Consider the following 20,427-nt stretch of genomic DNA (forward strand, 5'->3'; position numbering starts at 1 on the left):
AGCTTCAGAGCAAGGTTGGGGAATAGAATGAGATCGTCGGAGCAGTGACCCACCACGACCCACTACCATTATTAACAATAGTATCTTGCGACTTGACCCAGTGGTTGAGAAACACTGACAAAAACGCAACAAAAACTTAAAAATGCACCACAACTAGGAGATGAGCTGGCACCATAAAAACCAAACTTTAAAGAATTCTTTGACATTTACATGATCAGCCATCACAAAATCAAAACTCATAAATTCTTTGTGACTGAAAGGTGAGCATTCACCATTTGGAAAAGTGCTTTGACTAGAAGGTGAGCTTTGGACATAGAAATCAAAATCCGTCAAATCTCTGTGAAAATATGGCGCTAATCTTTAGATCGCCTACTACATGTTATTTCTTATTTAGTAATCAACATGTTAAACTCTAACTCATTTGTCACTTTTTTCCCAATGAGGGAATACTCTGTTCTGTCACCAACCTGAAGATCATTCTCTCTGTCTCTTTCTCTCTGTTCTGAGACATCCTTTCCACCCCATCTCTCTACCTTCCATGGCTCGAGGGTTTCTATATAAGGTTCTTCTCTGGTTTCCTCTGGTGCTCTGTAATGCTCTTAAATGGTGGAAGGCCCTAAGCTCCCTAGGCTTTTTTGATGTGTCCCAACTCGGGACCATCTGCTCCCACCTGCTGGCTGGCCTGGGCAGTTTACAATACTCTTCTGGTAGCCCTAATGGCTCAGCTCTTGTTCTGTGTAACCTACCTACCGCATGCTAGTTTCTAGTGGCCTGATTGATTTCCACAAGCTTCCTGTCAGTTCCAGTTACACTCTTTCTGTTGGTGCTCTTGGAGATTTTATGTCTGCACCCCTTGCACCGATATGGTTTCCATTTCTTGTCCCATATAATAGTGGAGTTTAGCCCCCTCTGGTATTCCCAAAATCTGGCCATCTTCCAAGAGTTCTTTGTTTGGTGTCACCACTCTATTTTGTTGGACTTTCTTTCTCTCTACCTGACCAGAAGGTCATAATCCTATGTCTGGACAACCTGTACAAAGAGTTATTTTTACTATTACTTGTTCTTATGAACTGATATCCAATTATTATGCACCAAGATCCATTTTTATACATAAAGTAAACATTCAGTCTTGTTAACTACACATTGAAATGTTAGGAGAGTCGTGGCGTGACAGTGAAATGATTAGCAGACTAATTCATCCTTCTCTTGTCTACTCTTTAATGATTCATAAGAAAGTAATTATAAATGTCTCCAGAAGAACAAATCGCTTTGCATTATGAAAGTGATGCTAGGCTAATGCATTTTTAATGCATCTATTAATGTTATAATAACCAACAGAGTGTTGATTCCCTGCAGTGAGAAAGCCATTTGGCAACGTTCAGCCCTTTAAAGCATTCAGATGTGTCTTTTACTCCCCCGCTGAAGAAGCCGTTTATGAGAGTTGCAGCATGGAAATGGATATGTTTACTGTCCAAGCTGTCCTCGTGCTGCCATCATAGTGGCCAAAGGCCATATATATATATATACACACACACACACACATATATATACATATACATATACATACTAGCAAAATACCCGCGCTTCACAGCGGCGAAGTACTGCCTTAAAATTTTTATTAAAAAGAAAATGAAACCTTTTTAAACTGAGGGAAAATATTCCAATAATTATTTGTTAAGGATCTCTTTGTATACCACATTGTGAGTTCGGCCCTCCAGTAATATGACCAAACTGTGCGGTGAGCTTACTCTTGAGCATGCAATGTACAGTTGGCCATGTGAACAGTAATCTTGTTTCATATCTCACAGCTTGGATTGCTGCTGTCATAATTGGTTTGAGTTTCATAGTTTGTTTCAATTACGACAGTATTTGTAGGACTTGTGTTGTGTTCGGCATCTTTCAAGCATTGTAAGTATACAGTCTGTTTCATCGATAACTTCACATCCAGCTTTTGAGAATTTAAACATTCATAAACATCAAAGTGTCCACTACTGAAATCGTCACCTGTGAATCTAAGATGTTTAAGAGGCATTGGCGGTTGTCGAAACATGTAAAATATTTGGCCATTTCGGTACACTTGAAAGCGACAACCGAACAATTCAGCGGCAGCCATCAACTCACATGCAGATGCATAGGTGAAGGGCTTAAGCATTTCACTCTTATAGTGCTCCTGTGTAGTATAATTATCTCCTGTACAGTCATCAGACCACACCTTGAACCTGTCCTAGTCATTCAATACATTAGACACAATGTTCCTCCGGATATCAAGAGTGAGCCTGATATGTCCGTGCAATATGTAACAAAACGAATGGAAAAGGCAGGTGCCTTCTCTGGGCATGGAAACCACTCGGTAAATGACAGTTCTTTGATCGATGATGATCACCTCGATAGACATGTTAGTGGGAGTACGGTTGGAATGATAAAGGAAATGGGTACCTGAACAATGTAAAGTAAGTCTAAAATACCTAAACAATAACTATTATCGTAATAAATGAACAATAAAACAGCGAAGAAGCCGTGGATTAAGTAAAAAGGCTGTAGTTATCAACAGGGAGACATGAATCCCGTGGCGAAGCAAGGAAGGGATTGTAGAGACTGGACCGACGGACGGCCTTATATAGGCAGGCAGCCAACAACGTGGGAGGTGTTGGGATGGGAGACCCAACACCGCCTCACACGGTGACCGAGCTGCAAGCTATGGACGTATATATGTACGTAAGTAGGATTCAGTTAGCGTTGGGAACCCGCTTACCAAATTTCTTGAAGATGGGCCCATAAGTAACAAAGTCCGTTGAAAAGTTCAATATGGCGGCTGAGATTGCCGTCATACCACCGAAATAAGTACGTACATTGGTTTCAGTTAGCGCAGGGAAGCCGCCTACCAAATTTCGTGAAGATGGGGTCAGCCTTCTACCTACACGGGAAGTTGGAAAATTAGTGACGTTGGAAAGTTCAATATGGCGGCCGACAGTGGCATCATACCACCGAAATAAGTACGTACATCGGTTTCGGTTAGCGCAGGGAAGCCGCCTACCAAATTTCATGAAGATGGGGCCATGAATAAGAAAGTTCAACATGGCGGACTTTGTTGACCGTTATGACCATTATGCGTAGAATTTCGAAATGAAACCTGCTTAACTTTTGTAAGTAAGCTGTAAGGAATGAGCCTGCCAAATTTCAGCCTTCTACCTACACAGGAAGTTGGAGAATTAGTGACGTTGGAAAGTTCAATATGGCGGCCAACAGTGGCGTCATACCATCAAAATAAGTACGTACATCGGTTTTGGTTAGCGCAGGGAAGCCGCCTACCAAATTTCGTGAAGAGGGGGCCATTAATAAGAATCAACATGGCGGACGTTGTCGACCTTTATGACCGTTACATGTAGAGTTTTGAAATGAAACCTGTTTAACTTTTGTAAGTAAGCTGTAAGGAATAAGCCTGCCAAATTTCAGCCTTCTACCTAGACGGGAAGTTGGAGAATTAGTGAGTCAGTGAGTGAGTGAGTCAGTGAGGGCTTTGCCTTTTATTAGTATAGATGTATGTGTATGTGTGTGTGTATGTGTGTATATATATGTATATATATATATATATATATATACACACACACACACATATATATAGTGTCAAGGATGCCAGGGGCGACGACCCGGCCAGGATGCCTTCAGGGACCGGAAGTGGGCGTGCGCCCATCTAGGAACATGTGGGGGCCGCCATCCTGGTTGCTTTGGGGGTCACGGGTGGAGGGCTTAGAAGCCCAACCCTGTAGGGACCCGTGGTCACCGCCAGGGGGCGCCCCAATGCCTTGTGGACCCTCGACCTCAGCACTTCCGCCACACCAGGAAGTGCTGGGGGGAAGAAGAAGAGGGACACCCGGAGTGCTTCCGGGAGAACGGCCGGCATTTCCGCCACACTGGGGCGTGTCCAGGAAGGAATGCCGGAGCACACCTGGAGCTCGTCCGGGATGACATAAAAGGGGCCATCTCCCTTCATTCGAGGCTGTAGTCGGATGGAAGAAGGACGAAGCAGAGAGAGAGTGGAGGCGGCCTGAAGAAAGGCAAGGTGTGGTTTTTGGGGTTTTGTGTGTGCACTGATTTTGGACTTGTAAATATTTTAAAATAAACGTGTGGTGGTGATAAACAACATGTCCGCCTGTCTGTGTCCGGGCCGGGTCCACAATATATATATACACACACATCTATACTAATAAAAGGCAAAGCCCTCACTGACTCACTCACTCACTCACTCACTCACTAATTCTCCAACTTCCCGTGTAGGCAGAAGGCTGAAATTTGGCAGGCTTATTCCTTACAGCTTACTTACAAAAGTTAAACAGGTTTCATTTAGAAATTCTACACGTAACGGTCATAAAGGTCGACAACGTCCGCCATGTTGAACTTTCTTATTTATTGCCCCATCTTCACGAAATTTGGTATGCTTCCCTGCGCTAACCGAAACCAATGTACGTACTTATTTCAGTGGTATGATGCCACTGTCAGCCGCCATATTGAACTTTCCAACGTCAATAATTCTCCAACTGAGCAGTGCCTGGTTGTCTCCACACATACCGCTTAGAATTAAGGCCAAAAAGTTCTATCTTGGTCTCATCAGACCAGAGAATCTTATTTCTCACCATCTCAGTGTCCTTCAGGTGTCTTTTAGGAAACTCCATGTGGGCTGTCATGTGTCTTGCCTCTCCTCAGTGTATGGAGACACCCAGGCACTGCTCATCACTTGTCCAATACAGTCCCCACAGTGAAGCATGGCAGTGGCAGCATCATGCTGTGGGGGTGTTCTTCAACTGCAGGGACAGGACGACTGGTTGCAATTGAGGGAAAGATGAATGCGGCCAAGTACAGGGATATCCTGGACAAAAACCTTCTCCAGCGTGCTAAGGACCTCAGACTAGGCCGAAGGTTTACCTTCCAACAAGACAATGAGCCTAAGCACACAGCTAAAATAACGAAGAAGTGGCTTCACAACAACTCTGTGACTGTTCTTGAATGGCCCAGCCAGAGCCCTGACTTAAACCCAATTGAGCATCTCTGGACAGACCTAAAAATGGCTGTCCACCAACGTTTACCATCCAACCTGACAGAACTGGAGAGGATCTGCAAGGAGGAATGGCAGAGGATCTCCAAATCCATGTGTGAAAAACTTGTTGCATCTTTCCCAAGAAGACTCATGGCTGTATTAGCTCAAAAGGGTGCTTCTACTAAATACTGAGCAAAAGGTCTGAATACTTAGGACCATGTGATATTTCAGTTTTTCTTTTTTAATAAATCTGCAACAATTTCAAAAATTCTTTTTTTTTGTCTGTCAATATTGGGTGCTGTGTGTACATTAATGAGGAAAAAAAATAATTTAAATGATTTTAGCAAATGGCTGCAATATAACAAAGAGTGAAAAATTGAAGGGGGTCTGAATACTTTCCGTACCCACTGTACGTCCATAGCTTGCAGCTCGGTCACTGTGTGAGGCGGCATTGGGTCCCCCATCCAAACGCCTCTCACGTTGTTGGCTGCCTGCCTATATAAGTCCGTCCGTCGCTCTAGTCTCTTCATTCCCTTCCTTGCTTCGCCACGGGATTCACGTCTCCCTGCTGATAACTACAGCCTTTTTATTTAATCCACGGCTTCTCCGCTGTTTTATTGTTCATTTATTATGATTATAGTTATTGTGTAGGTATTTTAGACTTACTTTACATTGCTCAGGTACACATTTCCTTTATCATTCCAACCCCCATTAACATGTCTATCGAGGTGATCACCATCGATCAAAGAACTGTCACTTACCGAGTGGTTTCCATGCCCAGAGATGACACCTGCCTTTTCCATTTTCTTTGTTACATATTGCACGGCCATATCAGGCTCACTCTTGATATCCAGAGGAACATTGTGTCTTATGTATTGAATGACTGGGACAGGTTCAAGGTGTGGACTGATGACGGTACAGGAGATAATTATACTACACAGGAGCACTAGAAGAGTGAAATGCTTAAGCCCTTCACCTATGCATCTGCAAGTGAGTTGATGGCTGCCGCTGAATTGTTCGGTTGTCACTTTCAAGTGTACCGAAATGGCCAAATATTTTACACCTTTCGACAACCGCCAATGCCTCTTAAACATCTTAGATTGACAGGTGACGATTTCAGTAGTGGACACTTTGATGTTTATGAATGTTTAAACTCTCAAAAGCTGGATGTGAAGTTTTCGATGAACCGATTGTATACTTACAACGCTTGACAGATGCCGAATGTCTCTTCAACACAAGTCCTACAAATACTGTCATAATTGAAACAAACCATGAAACAACTTGTGGTGAGTCAATATGGTGGCCTAACCCACGCTGTGAATCCAAAAGAACAGACCAAGCAACTTGTGAAAAGCACAAGTCAGGGGATGAAGACAAAAAGCCATCCATGTTACTGAATATCCAGTTAAATCAATTTTAAGAAATAAAACCAATGTGGCACTGCTGTAGATCTGCCTAGAGCAGGCCATACACAAAAACTAGGAAGAGAGTACAAGAAGAAGATGACTGAGGGAGGCAACTAAAAGACCTCTGAGAGCTCAGAAGGAGTTACAAGCTACATTGGGAGAGACTGAGCAGACAACAACTGTTGCCCGGGTACTTCATCAGTCACCGCTTTATAGGAGAGGGATAAAGAGAAAGAATAAACAAGACATCTTAGGAGGAGTTTGCCTGAAGGCACATGAGAAATTCTGAAATCAGCTGGAAGATGGTTCTTTGGTTTGATGAGTCAAAAAGTGAGCTTTTTGATCATCAGCCTAAATGCCATGTTACAACACTGCACATTATCAGAAATGCCCCTTGCCCTCTGTGAAGCATTCAGCTGTGGGGATGCCTCTCTTCAGCAGCCCATGGAAGGCTTATGTGGATAAAGTGAATACAGCAAAATATGGGGAAATCCTGGAGGACAATGTGATGCAGTCACATGTATAAACGGTGCGTACGCACAAAAATGTTGTGTAAGAACGTTTCCACGTTCAAATCGCGATGTGTAAAACCTAAACTTGGCGTAAGGCCACACACATTTCCACGGTAGCTCAAACCCTGTCATACGCAAGTTCTCTGCTCGGTTTTGCAGACTGGCGGCACCCATCGTCAAAGCAGTGCAACTGTTCCTGTGTGGTTTATCTTTCTTTATCAGATTCACATCCCTGACGCGGCTTTATAAATACACTGAATTTAACCACATATTGCTTATTAGTTTAATGCATGTGATTGTAATTAACCTGTAACAATATAATGGTCAACAGAATGGTCAAACTATTCCAAATACCATAACTGCTTTAGCGTTGTTACTCTCACTGCACCTTCTTCTTCTTCTTTCAGCTGCTCCCGTTAGGAGTTGCCACATCGGATTATCCTTTTCCATATTACTCTCATTGCACCACTCAGAGTATTTATATCACTGTATCTGAGTGTGAATCACAGATGTACAGCAGCTGATCGGAAAGAGAATTATCGGTATACAGCATCAAGCATACGCTGCCTCAGCCATTCGCTATTTGAACTGGTCTCATCTGACAAACGCTTCAGAGCCTTTCCTGTACTTACTTTGTGGTTCACAAACAGTTTCATCCCAAGAACTCTAAACACAGTAAATCAGTCCATCATGTGCTCCTTGTAGAAATGGTTGTACTTATAAATACAATCACCTCACTGTAAACTTGCACTACAGTTATAATAGTGCACAACCTGAGCCACTTTATGAAGTGTGTATTTACATATGATGACGATATCATTTTTAAGATGAAATGCAGCAAAATATGTTTATTATATTATACAGATACAACTTTAACTTCATTTAAATAATCTATATTATTAATAATTAAACATGCCAGAACATGGTGCTGCAGCACTAGCTAGGAGCTTGCGCTCCGTTCACGGATTTTTCCTGCCTCGCACTGTATTCTTGCTGGGACTGGCGCGACACTGGAAGGATTGATGGATAGAATAATTAAACACGTACTATGAAGATATTTCAATGTTCTTTAAATGTTTTGAGTTGGCATTCAAAGCTTACAGACGGCTTAACGTCTATTATTGAGTTGATTGTGTTGCGATAGGGTATGTGGAGAAAGAAAAGTAAGGACAGGAATTAGGGTTTAGTACGTTTGAAAGAGACAGTACTGCTGCAATAAAGTATTTCATCGAAAGTCGCACATGGCATAGCAAGCATATTGCGTGAGACATGAACAATCACTGCGCCACCGTGTTCCCATGTTTAATAACATGATTTAACTCCTATCATCATGAAAATGATATCACATATACATCTCAGTATTTTAATTATTCAGAGAGCTGTAATATCATGAATGTAATGGATTCTGTGTCCTGTCGAAGGAAGAGAAAGCCCAGAAGCACGTAGTGATTTAAACTCATAGAGCACATAGAAGATCAAATACAAAACAAAGCATTTAACGTGCTAATTTAGTTCCGATAGGATTTGAGAGACTAGTAAATTAAACGATTTTAAGATGAAGTTTATGATGTTCTACTTTAATGACAAAATAAACTACGTGATTAAAGTGGAAATTTTGAGATTGAAGTTGACATTTCGTGGTTTTTCCCCACTGTGTGCTTTTTTTTTTTTTCTCTGTACCCTAATAAGCTTTCATATGACACTCAGATGTTGGGCTACAACTCACCTTTTCACGACGACTTTGATATGTGACAACTTCTTTTTTATTTCGGGCACTGTGCAACTTTGGGAACTTGAGCTTTCGAGTTTCTCCAACACGCTATGTCACTCGACCAACTTCCTTTTGTTGTTTATACCACTGTTTAAACCAACAAATAGTAAGTTTTTCCTTGCCTCTACTTGGTATTTGCTGAAATTCTTCTGTTTTCCTTCGTACTTTTGCCATTGCCATTGTCACAGAAGGCTGATCTTAAGGGCTGTTTATATTGATTTGCATATTTAAAGAGGAGTAATTCTGGGAGGAGATGGGGCAGGACAGCAGGCGCGTGCACGAGCGTTACTTTTCACACTGACCGGGATTTATGTAGAGGAAGAAAGTTGGCGAATGCACAGATTTATGCATCTGGATTTTTTTGTCAGTAAGCACATTTCCCGTTTGTGCTTCCGTCATGTTATAGTGAGAATTCTACACACGGCATTATACATGAGGCCCCTGGAGTGGATGAGTCCTGATGTTAATCCAACTAAGAATTTGTGGCTGGACTTGAAAATGGGGGCAGTTCATTCATGATCACCATGACACCTGATGGAGCATGAGTAGATCAGCAAAGAAGAATGCAGAATAACGGCAGAGTATAAATGTGCTAGGCTGATAGAAAGAGTGACCTGAGCATCCAGACTCAAGGTTGTCATGGCCGCTAAAGGCAGGTCTACCAAATACTGAATTGAATGTCGGGGGTTGCCTAATTGATCAATTAATTTGTTTTTTCTTTGTAATTAATTTAGACCATTTGCAGATGTGTTTTCACTTTGACATTAAAGAGTTGTTTTTCAGTTGATCAGTGTCAAAAGTGCCAGATTAAATACTTTTTATGGTTGCTCTATTTCTGGATTTAGGGTGTATGTATGGTGGAAAACTAATGAAAAACTCAAATTTTAAGATGGTACAATACCAGCATTTTGAGATTTCCAGTACTGGAAGTAAATGTCAGCTTTCTTCTCAATCTACACCCCTCTTTTGATGGGATCGGGACTTCCATTAAGTCAAAAGCAATTGGAAGTTCACATCGTGCTTCTACATGAGCAGGTCTTCCATGAATATAGCACGATTGGGACAGGTTGAGGATCAGGACTCCATGGCTATGAAGAGGGAAGTGGTGCGTAATGTAGCGCACCAGGGATGCAGGGGGTTTTGGACTGTTATTTGTTTCAGAGCTTTTTGGTATTTGTAGTGTGGTCAGAAAGCTGGTATCAATACCAAGGTGAAAATTTTAGTATTGATTCAACACTATCATGTGTATACATTGTGAAAGCTAGGGGGAGCCACAGAGCTCCAAACACAAGTACACAAAACAGTCCCGGGTTCAAATAAATGGGTTTTTATTACAAAATACCTTATGTAACAGTGATTAAACAGGGTGTCTCTTCTCTTCTCCTTCTCTTTTTCTCTCTCTCTCTACGACACTGATACTCCTCCAGTCAAGTGTTGCCTATCTCCGCTTCCAGCTCCGACTTGTCAAGCAATGGAAGCAGGCTCCTTTTATGAAGGGTCCAGGAGCACTTCCTGTGACATGACGTGGCCAGTTGGAAGTACCATATATGCTCACGTATACGTCGGGTCTTGAAACCCAAAAAATCGATCATAAAATCAGACCCTGACTTATATGCCCGTTCAAAACTGCGACACTCATTTTTTTATTTATTTTTTTTACATCTTCTTGCCTTTTCCAATCTTACATCAGTTTCTCAGACGCATTGAATTTTGTTGTAGCAGCGCAGTTACCAATTTCTTTTGCTACTTCAAGGACATTAAATTTAAAACCAGCTTCACATATTCTTCTGATGGCACGCTCCATCGTAGATAAGGGATGCTCTTTGGGTAAAGGTGTATGAGGGTGTGAGATACAAAAAACAGTGTAAATGTCACTTCGGAATAGTGCGGGTCACATGGCCCAATAGAGAGAGAGGGGTTAGGAACACAAACTGATACAGCGAATTGCCGCACCCACATAGAAAAAAGGGCTGAGTGCTCCGTGGTTACTCTCACAGGTGGGTGTTAGCATATCATAATCCCTTGTACCAATAGCAGCCATTTTCCATATTCGACTTATATGACTGACATTATAAAATACTAGAAATTATACTGTAAAATCAAGTCCCGACTTATCCGCAGGAGAACTTATCCATAAATATATACGGCACTCCCAGGTCATAAGAAAGCCAGGGAGGTCCTCCCCCAGCAGCGCCCTCTATTGTCTACCAAGGACTCCTACAGGGCTGCACTGCTGGACTCCAACTACTATGTGGCACTGCGGGTGTCCACACTGGGACTCTATATGAGGGACACTGCCACCTGTTATACTGGGAGTCATTTCTTGCTGGTTTCTGTAATCATTGGACATCCTAATCAGGATGGGAATCATAAGGCATCCTGGTCGGGTATTTCCCCCATTTAGTGCAGCATTCTGTTATGGCATCCCAGCCAGGTATGGATTCCACCTCCACCTCCATCCTGGGTGGGACACCCAATAATCCTCTGGAACATCTACAGCATACATATGTGTATGTGTATGTGTGTTTATATGTGTGTTGACAGATGAATGTCTAAAACAATCCAAATTAAATCCACTGTGATTCAGTGTTTTATAATAATAATGTGAAAACTGTCCAAGGGGATGAATCATTTTTTATTAAAGGCACTGTACATGCATTTCTTGTCAGATTGAGATATAAACATACTCTGCGTCTTCATCTGATGTGTACACAGAATAATTGCTATTAATAATAGAATGTATGTTTTGTAAACTCCAAAGGTTTAACTACTAGTTGTCAAATCATACAAATCCGAGCCATGTCTGTTTCGACTGACTCTGCCCTCGGTGAAGCTTTCCAGAAACATTCAAGTTTAAATGGCATATAATATGAATAATAAAATATTAAACACTGCGACATCTAAAATGCAATATTATAACATAATAGGTGGCATATAAAACTTGTCAGTTCAGTGTACTGAAGTTAAAGCAGCGACATTTATAGATAAACTCCCCTAATCAAAGCTCAAATGAGTTTTCCCTTGAGGTTTACACAAGCTGTTTAGAAAAGAAAATGAGGAAATCTTAAAAAAAAAAAAAAGTCAAGTGTCACAAAAATGTACTTTAATTGTATACGATTATGTGCACTCAGTGTGTTTATCACCTTCTTGGTCAATGCAGAAAGCCAAAGTATCCCAGTGCAGCAGCATCTCTGTGCCTCACAAGGCCAATCAAAGAATCTCATTTGCTTGTCACCATGGGAACAAATGCACACATCATGTTGATTTCCTTTTGTTGAATGAACAATAGAATTTGTATCTGAATACACTAAACCTCAATAAACTAACAGTGAAGAGTGTAACTGCTCTGTAAAGTTACATAGAGCTTCCAAAGCCAGCAAATTTAATTGACAGCCTGATGTACTTTTTTATTATTAGATTAACATTTTACCATTCAAAGAGTTAATACTATCTGAAGAACAATAAAGTGAAAAGAGAGAAGAATCCTTCAGAAGCAAAAGAGGACTACCACAGACAACTAAACCAATATAGGAGAACATGTCATGGTAAGGTTGTTACACTCGTTAATCATGGCGCCAGAGAATGACAATTTGTTGTATGTTAATTAACACATGCAAGCAAGAGTTTCACTGTCCTTGGTACATGTGACAATAATGACTTGTCATAAGTGCTCATTTGTTCTAATGTCCACAATATGGACAGAAAACAGGCCATTAAGCCCAACAAAGCTCGTCAGTGATGTCCACTTAATTCTTCCAAAATAACATTGTCATTTTCTGGAAGTCCCTAAAGTCCTCCTGTCTACCACATTACTTGGTCACTTATTCCAACTGTGTCTGGTTGTCTGTGTGAGGAAAAACTTTCTAATGTTTGTGTGAAATTTACCCTTAATAAGTTTCCACCAGTGTCCCCTTGTTCTTAATAAACTCATTTTAAAATCACATTCTTGATCCACTGTACTAATTCCCTTCAGAATTTTAAACAATTCAATCATGTCTCCTCTTAATCTGCTTTTGCTTAAAGTGTAAAGGATCAGCTCTTTTAATCTTTCTTCATCACTCGTCCCTTGTAGCCCTGGAATCAGCCTAGTCGCTCTTCTCTGGACCTTTTCTAGCGCTGCTATGTCCTTTTTGCAGACTGGAGACCAAAACTGCACACATGACTCCATATGAGGCCTCACCAGTGTGTAACAAAGCTTGAGCAGAACCCCCTTGGACTTGTACTCCCCACATCAAGGTGCTATATAACCTGACATTCTGTTAGCCTTCTACTGGTTTGTGAACTCTGTCTGGCAGTTGACAGTCTGGTGTTGAGTACACTACAACTCCTAAATCCTTCTCAAAAGGCGTACTTTCAATTTTCAGACCTCCCATTGTGTATTCAGACATCACGTTTTTACTTCCTTCATGTAATAGTTTACATGTACTTTAATTAAATTTCATCTGCCACAAATCTGCACCAGCCTGTCTGCTGCCCAAGTCCCTCTGTAATAATTCATCGAGTTCTCGATTATTGGCCAGTCCACTTAGCTTGGTATAATCTGCAACTTAACAGCTTGTTACTTATATTCCTATGCAAATCATTTATATGAATATTAGAAATAGCAGCAGCCCTAGTACTGACACCTGCTGAACAACCCTTGTAATGGCAGCCTATTCTGATGAGGTTCCTCTGCTTCTTGTATCTGAGCCAATTCTGCACCCACCTAAACACAACACCTTAGGCTGCCACTTCTTTTAGTCTGATGTCCAACCTCTCATGTGGCACCTTAATGAAATGATTTCTGAAAGTTCAGCTAAATATGCTTCCTCATAGAATTCTGGCATGTTGGTTAAACATGACTTCCCTCTTCTGAACCCAAGCTGACTTTTCATTAAAGCTGCAATTCTTTCCATGTGTTTCCCAATCTTTTCCTTAATTATTACTTCCATTAATTTACCTGTGATGCATGTTAATCTTACTGGCCTATAGTTGCCTGATCACCCTTTTTATAAAACGGCATAATATTTGCCATTTTCCAGTCCTTCGGAATTTCCCCATTGTGCAGTGACTTCCTATAAATATGTATCATGGGTTTATACGTGTACTCACTAACCTCCTTAAGAACTCAAGGATAAATATTACCTGGTCCTGGTAATGTGTTTGATTTCAGCCTATTTAATCTGAGCTACACTTCTCCCTGTACAACTTCCAAATCCTTCAGTACCTCCCTAGTAGTCTCTGTTACAACTGGGAGGTTATCCGCTTCCTTACATGTGAACACCTCAATTAAATGCAGGTTTAAAGTATCTGCTATTCCACTGTCTGCATTTTAATTCCCCTTTTCTATTCTTGATGTGTTTCACCTCCTCCTAGACTGAGGTTCTCCTTACAGGCTCATCAGAAGTAAACAGTACCCCTCTAGAACATGAGGGGATGCTATTACTTATGATATCATCTCCTTTACCTCCCATAGCCCTGAGAAACCGTCTACGGAGGGAAATTGACTCTGCCTTTTATGGTCTCGCCACTCGAAAGCCGAGGCTCTTTCCCTGCATGGTTCAAACAGACCAAAGTGCTGAGGTCCCACCCTGAATACTGACGCAGAATCCTCTTGTTTACTCTTTACTTCAACTGCTTTTGGTTTACACTTATTTGATGCACCATCAAAGGCCTGCTTATTTTTTTAAAATTGTAAATATTAAAATGAGGTGACCTGGTGGGTGCCCCAGCATTTCCTCTTGACCAGTGTGTTCCCTTGGTCGATGACAGACCCTATAATCATCTACCCCACCATGGCTGCCATTAGAATGAGCTTTGTGTCAGTGCCATTACTTGTGATCTAGCACATATAAAATCTTACTTATGTGCAGTTTCTCATTACTATGATTATATCATTCAGTTTACAGAGAAATCCGTGATGTGATGTGTTTCATATTTTAAAGCTTAAAACTGTTCAATTATTAATATAGACAGCACAGTATAATGCATACATCTATTATAGATTAGATTTGTATGGTGCAAGTACATTTGCAATGTCAAAAATAACATATATGCCTTTATTGGGTTTTGTTGTCCATTTTCTAATCTTGTGAGCTGAATTGTAATGGAGTCTTTTTTTTTATAAAGTTAATTTGCTTCCATTTAATATGCACAAACATGGTAATTGTCAGTATGAGCAATTCATGCAAGACCACGTCATTAATTTATGATTAGGTGATATTATCATTCAGCAGTTTATTTTCAATATGCGTTTGCAGCAGGGAATAAATGTAAAAGAATAGTTTAATCTAACTATTAATTTTTTGGTCTGTTTATCAAGTTTAGGGTCATAGTGATAAAGCACTTAATAAATATTAAAAAACAATAAATGAAACATCAGTTTGGGGTGTTTCTCTTCATCGCATTGGTTTTTGAATCTGACACCTTTTAAAGTGAATATGTTCTCCTGCTGTCCTGATTTGTTATGATTTTGGGTCCTCAAAAGCCACCAGTGTTTTTTTTTTATAGTTTTCCTGTCCCCCTGAAAATCCTGCATATCCCTAAAAATTTGCCACATCTCAGGGTCACTCATAATGATGCGATTCAATGTTCTGGTAGATAAACTTTTGAGCAAAAACCAGGAGATGCATGTAAAAAAACAAAACAAACAAACAGAAAGTGAAATGAAACTGAAGCCCAGTACAAGAGACAATAATCAGAATTGAGAGAACAAGAGGGTCAACACCAAAAGTACATGCAAAAAAAGAGCACAAAGATATTTTGAATATTCCAGTGCTGTACGAAAGCTTAACAAAGAATGTGAATTTGGTTGCAGTCTCCTCCCTTTTTTCCATTCTGTTGTAGTACATAATATAAAAGACGTCAGAAAGACAAACTTCTCTTTTGTATGTAAGGTCCAAAACACCGGCATTACTTATTCTTTGTCGTTGCATTATATACTTTTACTGGTTGTCGGCTATCATGCATGCTGTAATAAAATGCATTTGTGTGGTGATGTTGAGGGAATCGACAAAGCGTGTCTTCATGTGCAGATGTGCACAGTTCAGCTAGTATCCTTATTAGTATTCTGGAGTGCGTAATTAGGCAACTGTGCCCACTGAAGCATAAAAACACCCTGATTAAGACAGAGACGGGAGAGATCTGGAGAAGCAAAAAAGGAAAAAGACTGAGACGGTTAAAGTAAAGAGAAACAAGACAAAAAAGACAGGATCACGGCAGAGCTGGTTTGATCGTCTGGAGGCAAGCAGTCGGGAAGTGGCCCAAAGATGAGTAAACGGACGGCACTCACAGGGCATGGTTGCTCAACCCCTCCTAGTGTGCTCCCACAGAAGGCGGAGAGATGGTAGTGGTAGAAAGGAGCAAGGCTTGCAAGGTTCATGTCTGGGATGGTTGTGATGGTCTGGGAGATTTGCGATTCATCTCAAAAGGAACCGTGTTTTAACCATAATTTTTGCTGTTTTGGATAATTCATTTATTGATGATTTTAATATCGTACGGGAACACTATTTTTATAGAATATTTATTGACTTACTTATTGAAAGAAGAAACCACACTGCACTTTTGTTAGGAATGTTTTGCTAAATAAAAGCACTGAGCACTTTTGATGTGCTTAATCTTACTGTGTGCTCATCGACCAGTCCAATTCGGTTTATGTTTTTCGATGTCCTGGATTCAAGAAGGGAGTATGCCAGCTGTGGGAATCCCAGGCACCACACGCACAGAGCCCATGTCTACAGATAACTCCAACCTGTTTGATTTTGTCGGAGCAAGTCATGAACTAGTTTGACTGAGTCACTGGGCATGTCAGACTAGACAAATGGTCTTCTTGAGAGCACCTGGCCAACGGCCATCAACTCGCTCACATTATGAATGTGAAGGCTGCCACTCGAGAAGTCATCTAAGATGATGTTATCTGTTTTGGTTGTAATCTTGGCAAGTAATTTTTAATGGTCCACCTCCTGATTCCATCTCTAGAAAGACTACTGCTTTGTGCAATCAGTACACCTAGTTGGTGTATACATGGATTTTTTGAAATGAAAATTAAAAACATAAAATGAAAATGTAGTCTCTCTTGTGTAATTTTATTTTCAAAGACTACACACAAGAATGCTGCAAAAATTAAAAATAAAATGAAAGGACACCATTTGCAATTTCACTTTCAAAGTCTACATGCAAAAATGTTGAAAAAATAAAATAAAAGAACAGCATTTGCAATTTCATTTTCAGCCTGAATAACAAAGAAGCTACAAAAAAGAAATGTAAAATGCAAATAAGCACTGGCGCCACCTGCTGCTCATTGCATTTTTATTTTCATGTTCTCAAAATGCAAATCGCATGGGTCAGTGGGCGGGGCCTTGTACCTCAGCTTCTCCCAACTCTGTCTTTCAGCTGTAGTTACAACTTTTTTAAATAAGGTAATACAGTAGTGATTATTTTATACACTATGAAGACCTTCCATAATTTATCATTTTCATTTAATCCATGCTTCTTTTGAAATTGCAAAAGAGTGATTGCATTTTCATTTTATTGTTTTAACTTTCATTTCCTTCTTTGCAGAAAATACTTGCCATATTCGTTAAATTAAGTAAAATATTTCATAAAAAATTTAGCGTATTATTATTTCAAACAATCAGCCTAGCATTGTGCCGCCAGGGCACACTGGGAGGACTGGCAAGCCCTGCTGTGTCGGGCTCCAGCTCCACCCAGAATTGGCTTCAGAATACTGCGGGGTTAAAAAAACCAAACAACCGAGGGAATTAATAGGCTAACATTACAAGTTCAATTTAATTTTGTAAAGCGCTGTTCACATAGAGCAGGTGCAGAGTGGGTGACAAGTCCTTGGGTAAATGCAAATAATCATATTATGAATGCACATAAAAACACGAGGGTCAGTCCCCAGTTCTGGAAAGGAAACAAGCATTATGATCGTTGGTCATCTATTATGACAATAGAACATAAAGAAGAGTTCTTTTTCATTTGGTTACCTTTCAATAAAAGTGCACATTTGTGATTATTCACTATTCCATTGTAGGAAGATCCGTTTGTCTTACACATCACTTTTAATCAGTGGTGAAGCCTTAAGGGGGGAAAGATGGACATTTCAAATATGGTTTCATTGATTGCTTCCTTTCTGGTAAGATTATTAAAGAGTTAATGGTGGTTTGAATTCTGAAGAGGTGTTTCTTAGCACCAGAAAAAATGCACACTGGCTAAACTTGCTTTTTATGTTGATTTTTCTTCTTTAATACTGCAGGCATCCGATGGCCAAGATGAAGTACTGTCTGGATATCAGCACAAAGGTTTGGTCCTTCTATTGTTTCTCTATTTTAAGCAAATTTAGGGCAGGTTAAATCCTGTTACAAACTCCCAACACACACATAGGCTTGGACATAAGTTCTTCAACAGCAAAGCTTCTTTTTTATTTTTTTAAATTCTTTAAGGAAGAGTTTCCCACACCAGAACCAAAATTACAATGCTAATGCACGGTAACACTCAGCAATACTCTGCTCCTTCTGCTCTCCATCTCCTTCTCCTCCACTCCCGTTGCAAGCTTTGTCCTCTTCCTCCCCACTCTGACTGTCCTACTGAAATGGGGCTGCTCCTTTTACATTACATCTGGGAGCACATCTGGTGTCCTAAAGCTGTGACTCGGAAGCACTTCCAGGTGATGTTGGAGCCAACACAGCAGGGTTTGCCAGTCCTCCCAGCACCACCTTCTGGCACCCACGGATCCCAACAGGGCTGAGCTGATGAACTCCAATTCCCAAGATGCCATGTGGAAATCTGTGGTGATGCCGTAACCCAGGGGGCCTGCCATCTAGTGTTCTGGGGGAGACAGTGGCCTGTGCAAACTGTCTGACACCAGTAAAAGTTGAAAATATTGCAGTTGAACCTAATCAATTAGTAAACAAAAAACTAAAAGTTTCTATTCAAACAATAGAATTAAAAGTTGAAAATATGTGCACTCTTTAAAGGAAGGTTAATACAATAAAGAGATACCGAGCCCCTCAAGGGACATGAACAAAATAAATAAATAAATCTTATTTCACATGCTCACAAGATCTGTGTATCCCAGAAACACTATTGCTTGTGTTCACAATATCTATCTATCTATCTATCTATCTATCTATCTATCTATCTATCTACAATATCTATCTATCTATCTATCTATCTATCTATCTATCTATCTATCTATCTATCTATCTATCTGTTTGTCCGTCTTTGCATCTGTATACTGAACCGTGAGAAAGTTATAGGCACTTTAGATAGTTTACAGAAGTATTTGTCTTAGACGGTTATTGTATGTCTTCTGGATTAGTGTGTCAAAAATAAAAAAACGCATATTTAGAGTTCCAGACATTCCTTTGAGAGAAAATGAAGCAATACAATAAGATATTTGAATATCCTTAAACTCCCACAGTTTTTTTCAGTTAAAAAACATGAGATCTTTGTAGACCTACGGCCCATTGCTTGATTAAGCAAATTTAACAGACATGAATAACCAATGACCTCAAATGGAGGTGGACTCAAAGTGAGTAAGTGAAACAGAAACAGCTGTGTAAATGAATAAAACCTGGTAAGAGACAGCCAAACTAAGAAAATTGGTGACTGGGGTAGATGTGATGGTTAAAAAGCATGGCAAATGTGAGCATAGTGACAAGGAAGATGGATGTTTCTCTTGTGAAGAAGCTTAGACTTTCCTGCTTTACAGCATTTTTAAGTGTGCATTGTAGATGCCACACGAGCTAGGCGGACATCTCGGCCAGGAAATGAAGCAGACCCAGAAGGAAGAAATGGACAGACAGCCCCTATAGAATCAGAGAGAGCGCTAGGGAACTGTTATTGCCAAAGCACGCTAGATGGCAACAGTCCTGGATATCCCCACCCAGTGGGAAGCCAGCAGGGCATGCTGGGAAATGTAGTCTGGCATGGCAGCCCTGCTGGGGTCACGTGGTGCTGCAAGAAGGCGTTCCAGGGAAATAAGCTCCCTGCTCAAATAATTGACTTTCGTGTGACTCGGAAGTATTTCCATTGGGCAATCACCCTGGCACCAGGTGTAATAGAAGGGACCGCTTACCCTTACTCAGGTGAGGCGGAGCTGGGTGGTAGAGAGGCTACACTGGAGGAGGGTAGTGCAGTGGTGAGAGAACATATTGTGGAGAGAAAAAGACCAGTGTTTTGTGTGTATTGGTGATACTTTTGGAGGTATTTAAATAAAACCTTTGTTTATTTTTGATAAAGGACTGTGTTTTGATGGATCGTGTTGGGGTTTGGGGCTAACTGATGCCCTGGGTTTATCACAACATATATACACGTCTACCTATCTGTGTACACATAAGCATATGCAGATGTATACATTGTACTCTCAAACCATTTCTTGTTGTTAATTTAACTCCATTAAGTAATTCATGGTTTTTAATTCTGAGTCCACACATGTTTTATAATGTGACTGTCTTTTGTGGTAGATTATCTGACAGTAATTTGCTTTCAGGTTCCTACAGATGACCTTTGGTGTTTATTAACCTTTTTTTTTTCCTTTACCCTTAACGTTTTTCAACTCTTACATAAGAATTGGCTAATTCGTCAACTTACCATTTTCTTGGCATGTGCTTTGTTTGCAGAGACTTTGCTAAGCACTGAAGGACTTTGTGAGGATATCGTGTCTGTCCTTGCTGTCTTTTGTGAGAAGCTGCAAGGTGTCATTAAGTAAGTACTTTACTTCTG

General features: G+C 40.5%; 1 protein-coding gene across 3 annotated transcripts in view; it reads left to right on the forward strand.

Annotated features, from left to right (window-relative positions):
* arfgef3 (ARFGEF family member 3) overlaps positions 1–20,427 on the forward strand; it is a 191,655-nt gene that overhangs the window by 76,519 nt on the left and 94,709 nt on the right. For all 3 annotated transcript variants that reach the window (XM_039738234.1, XM_039738235.1, XM_039738236.1), the window contains 2 exons: positions 17,957–18,002; positions 20,325–20,409. In XM_039738234.1, coding sequence (XP_039594168.1) covers positions 17,957–18,002; positions 20,325–20,409 — 131 coding nt within the window. The remainder of the gene's footprint in view (positions 1–17,956; positions 18,003–20,324; positions 20,410–20,427) is intronic.

The sequence above is a fragment of the Polypterus senegalus genome, chromosome 16 (assembly GCF_016835505.1).
Source record: "Polypterus senegalus isolate Bchr_013 chromosome 16, ASM1683550v1, whole genome shotgun sequence".
Classification (NCBI taxonomy): Eukaryota; Metazoa; Chordata; class Cladistia; order Polypteriformes; family Polypteridae; genus Polypterus; species Polypterus senegalus.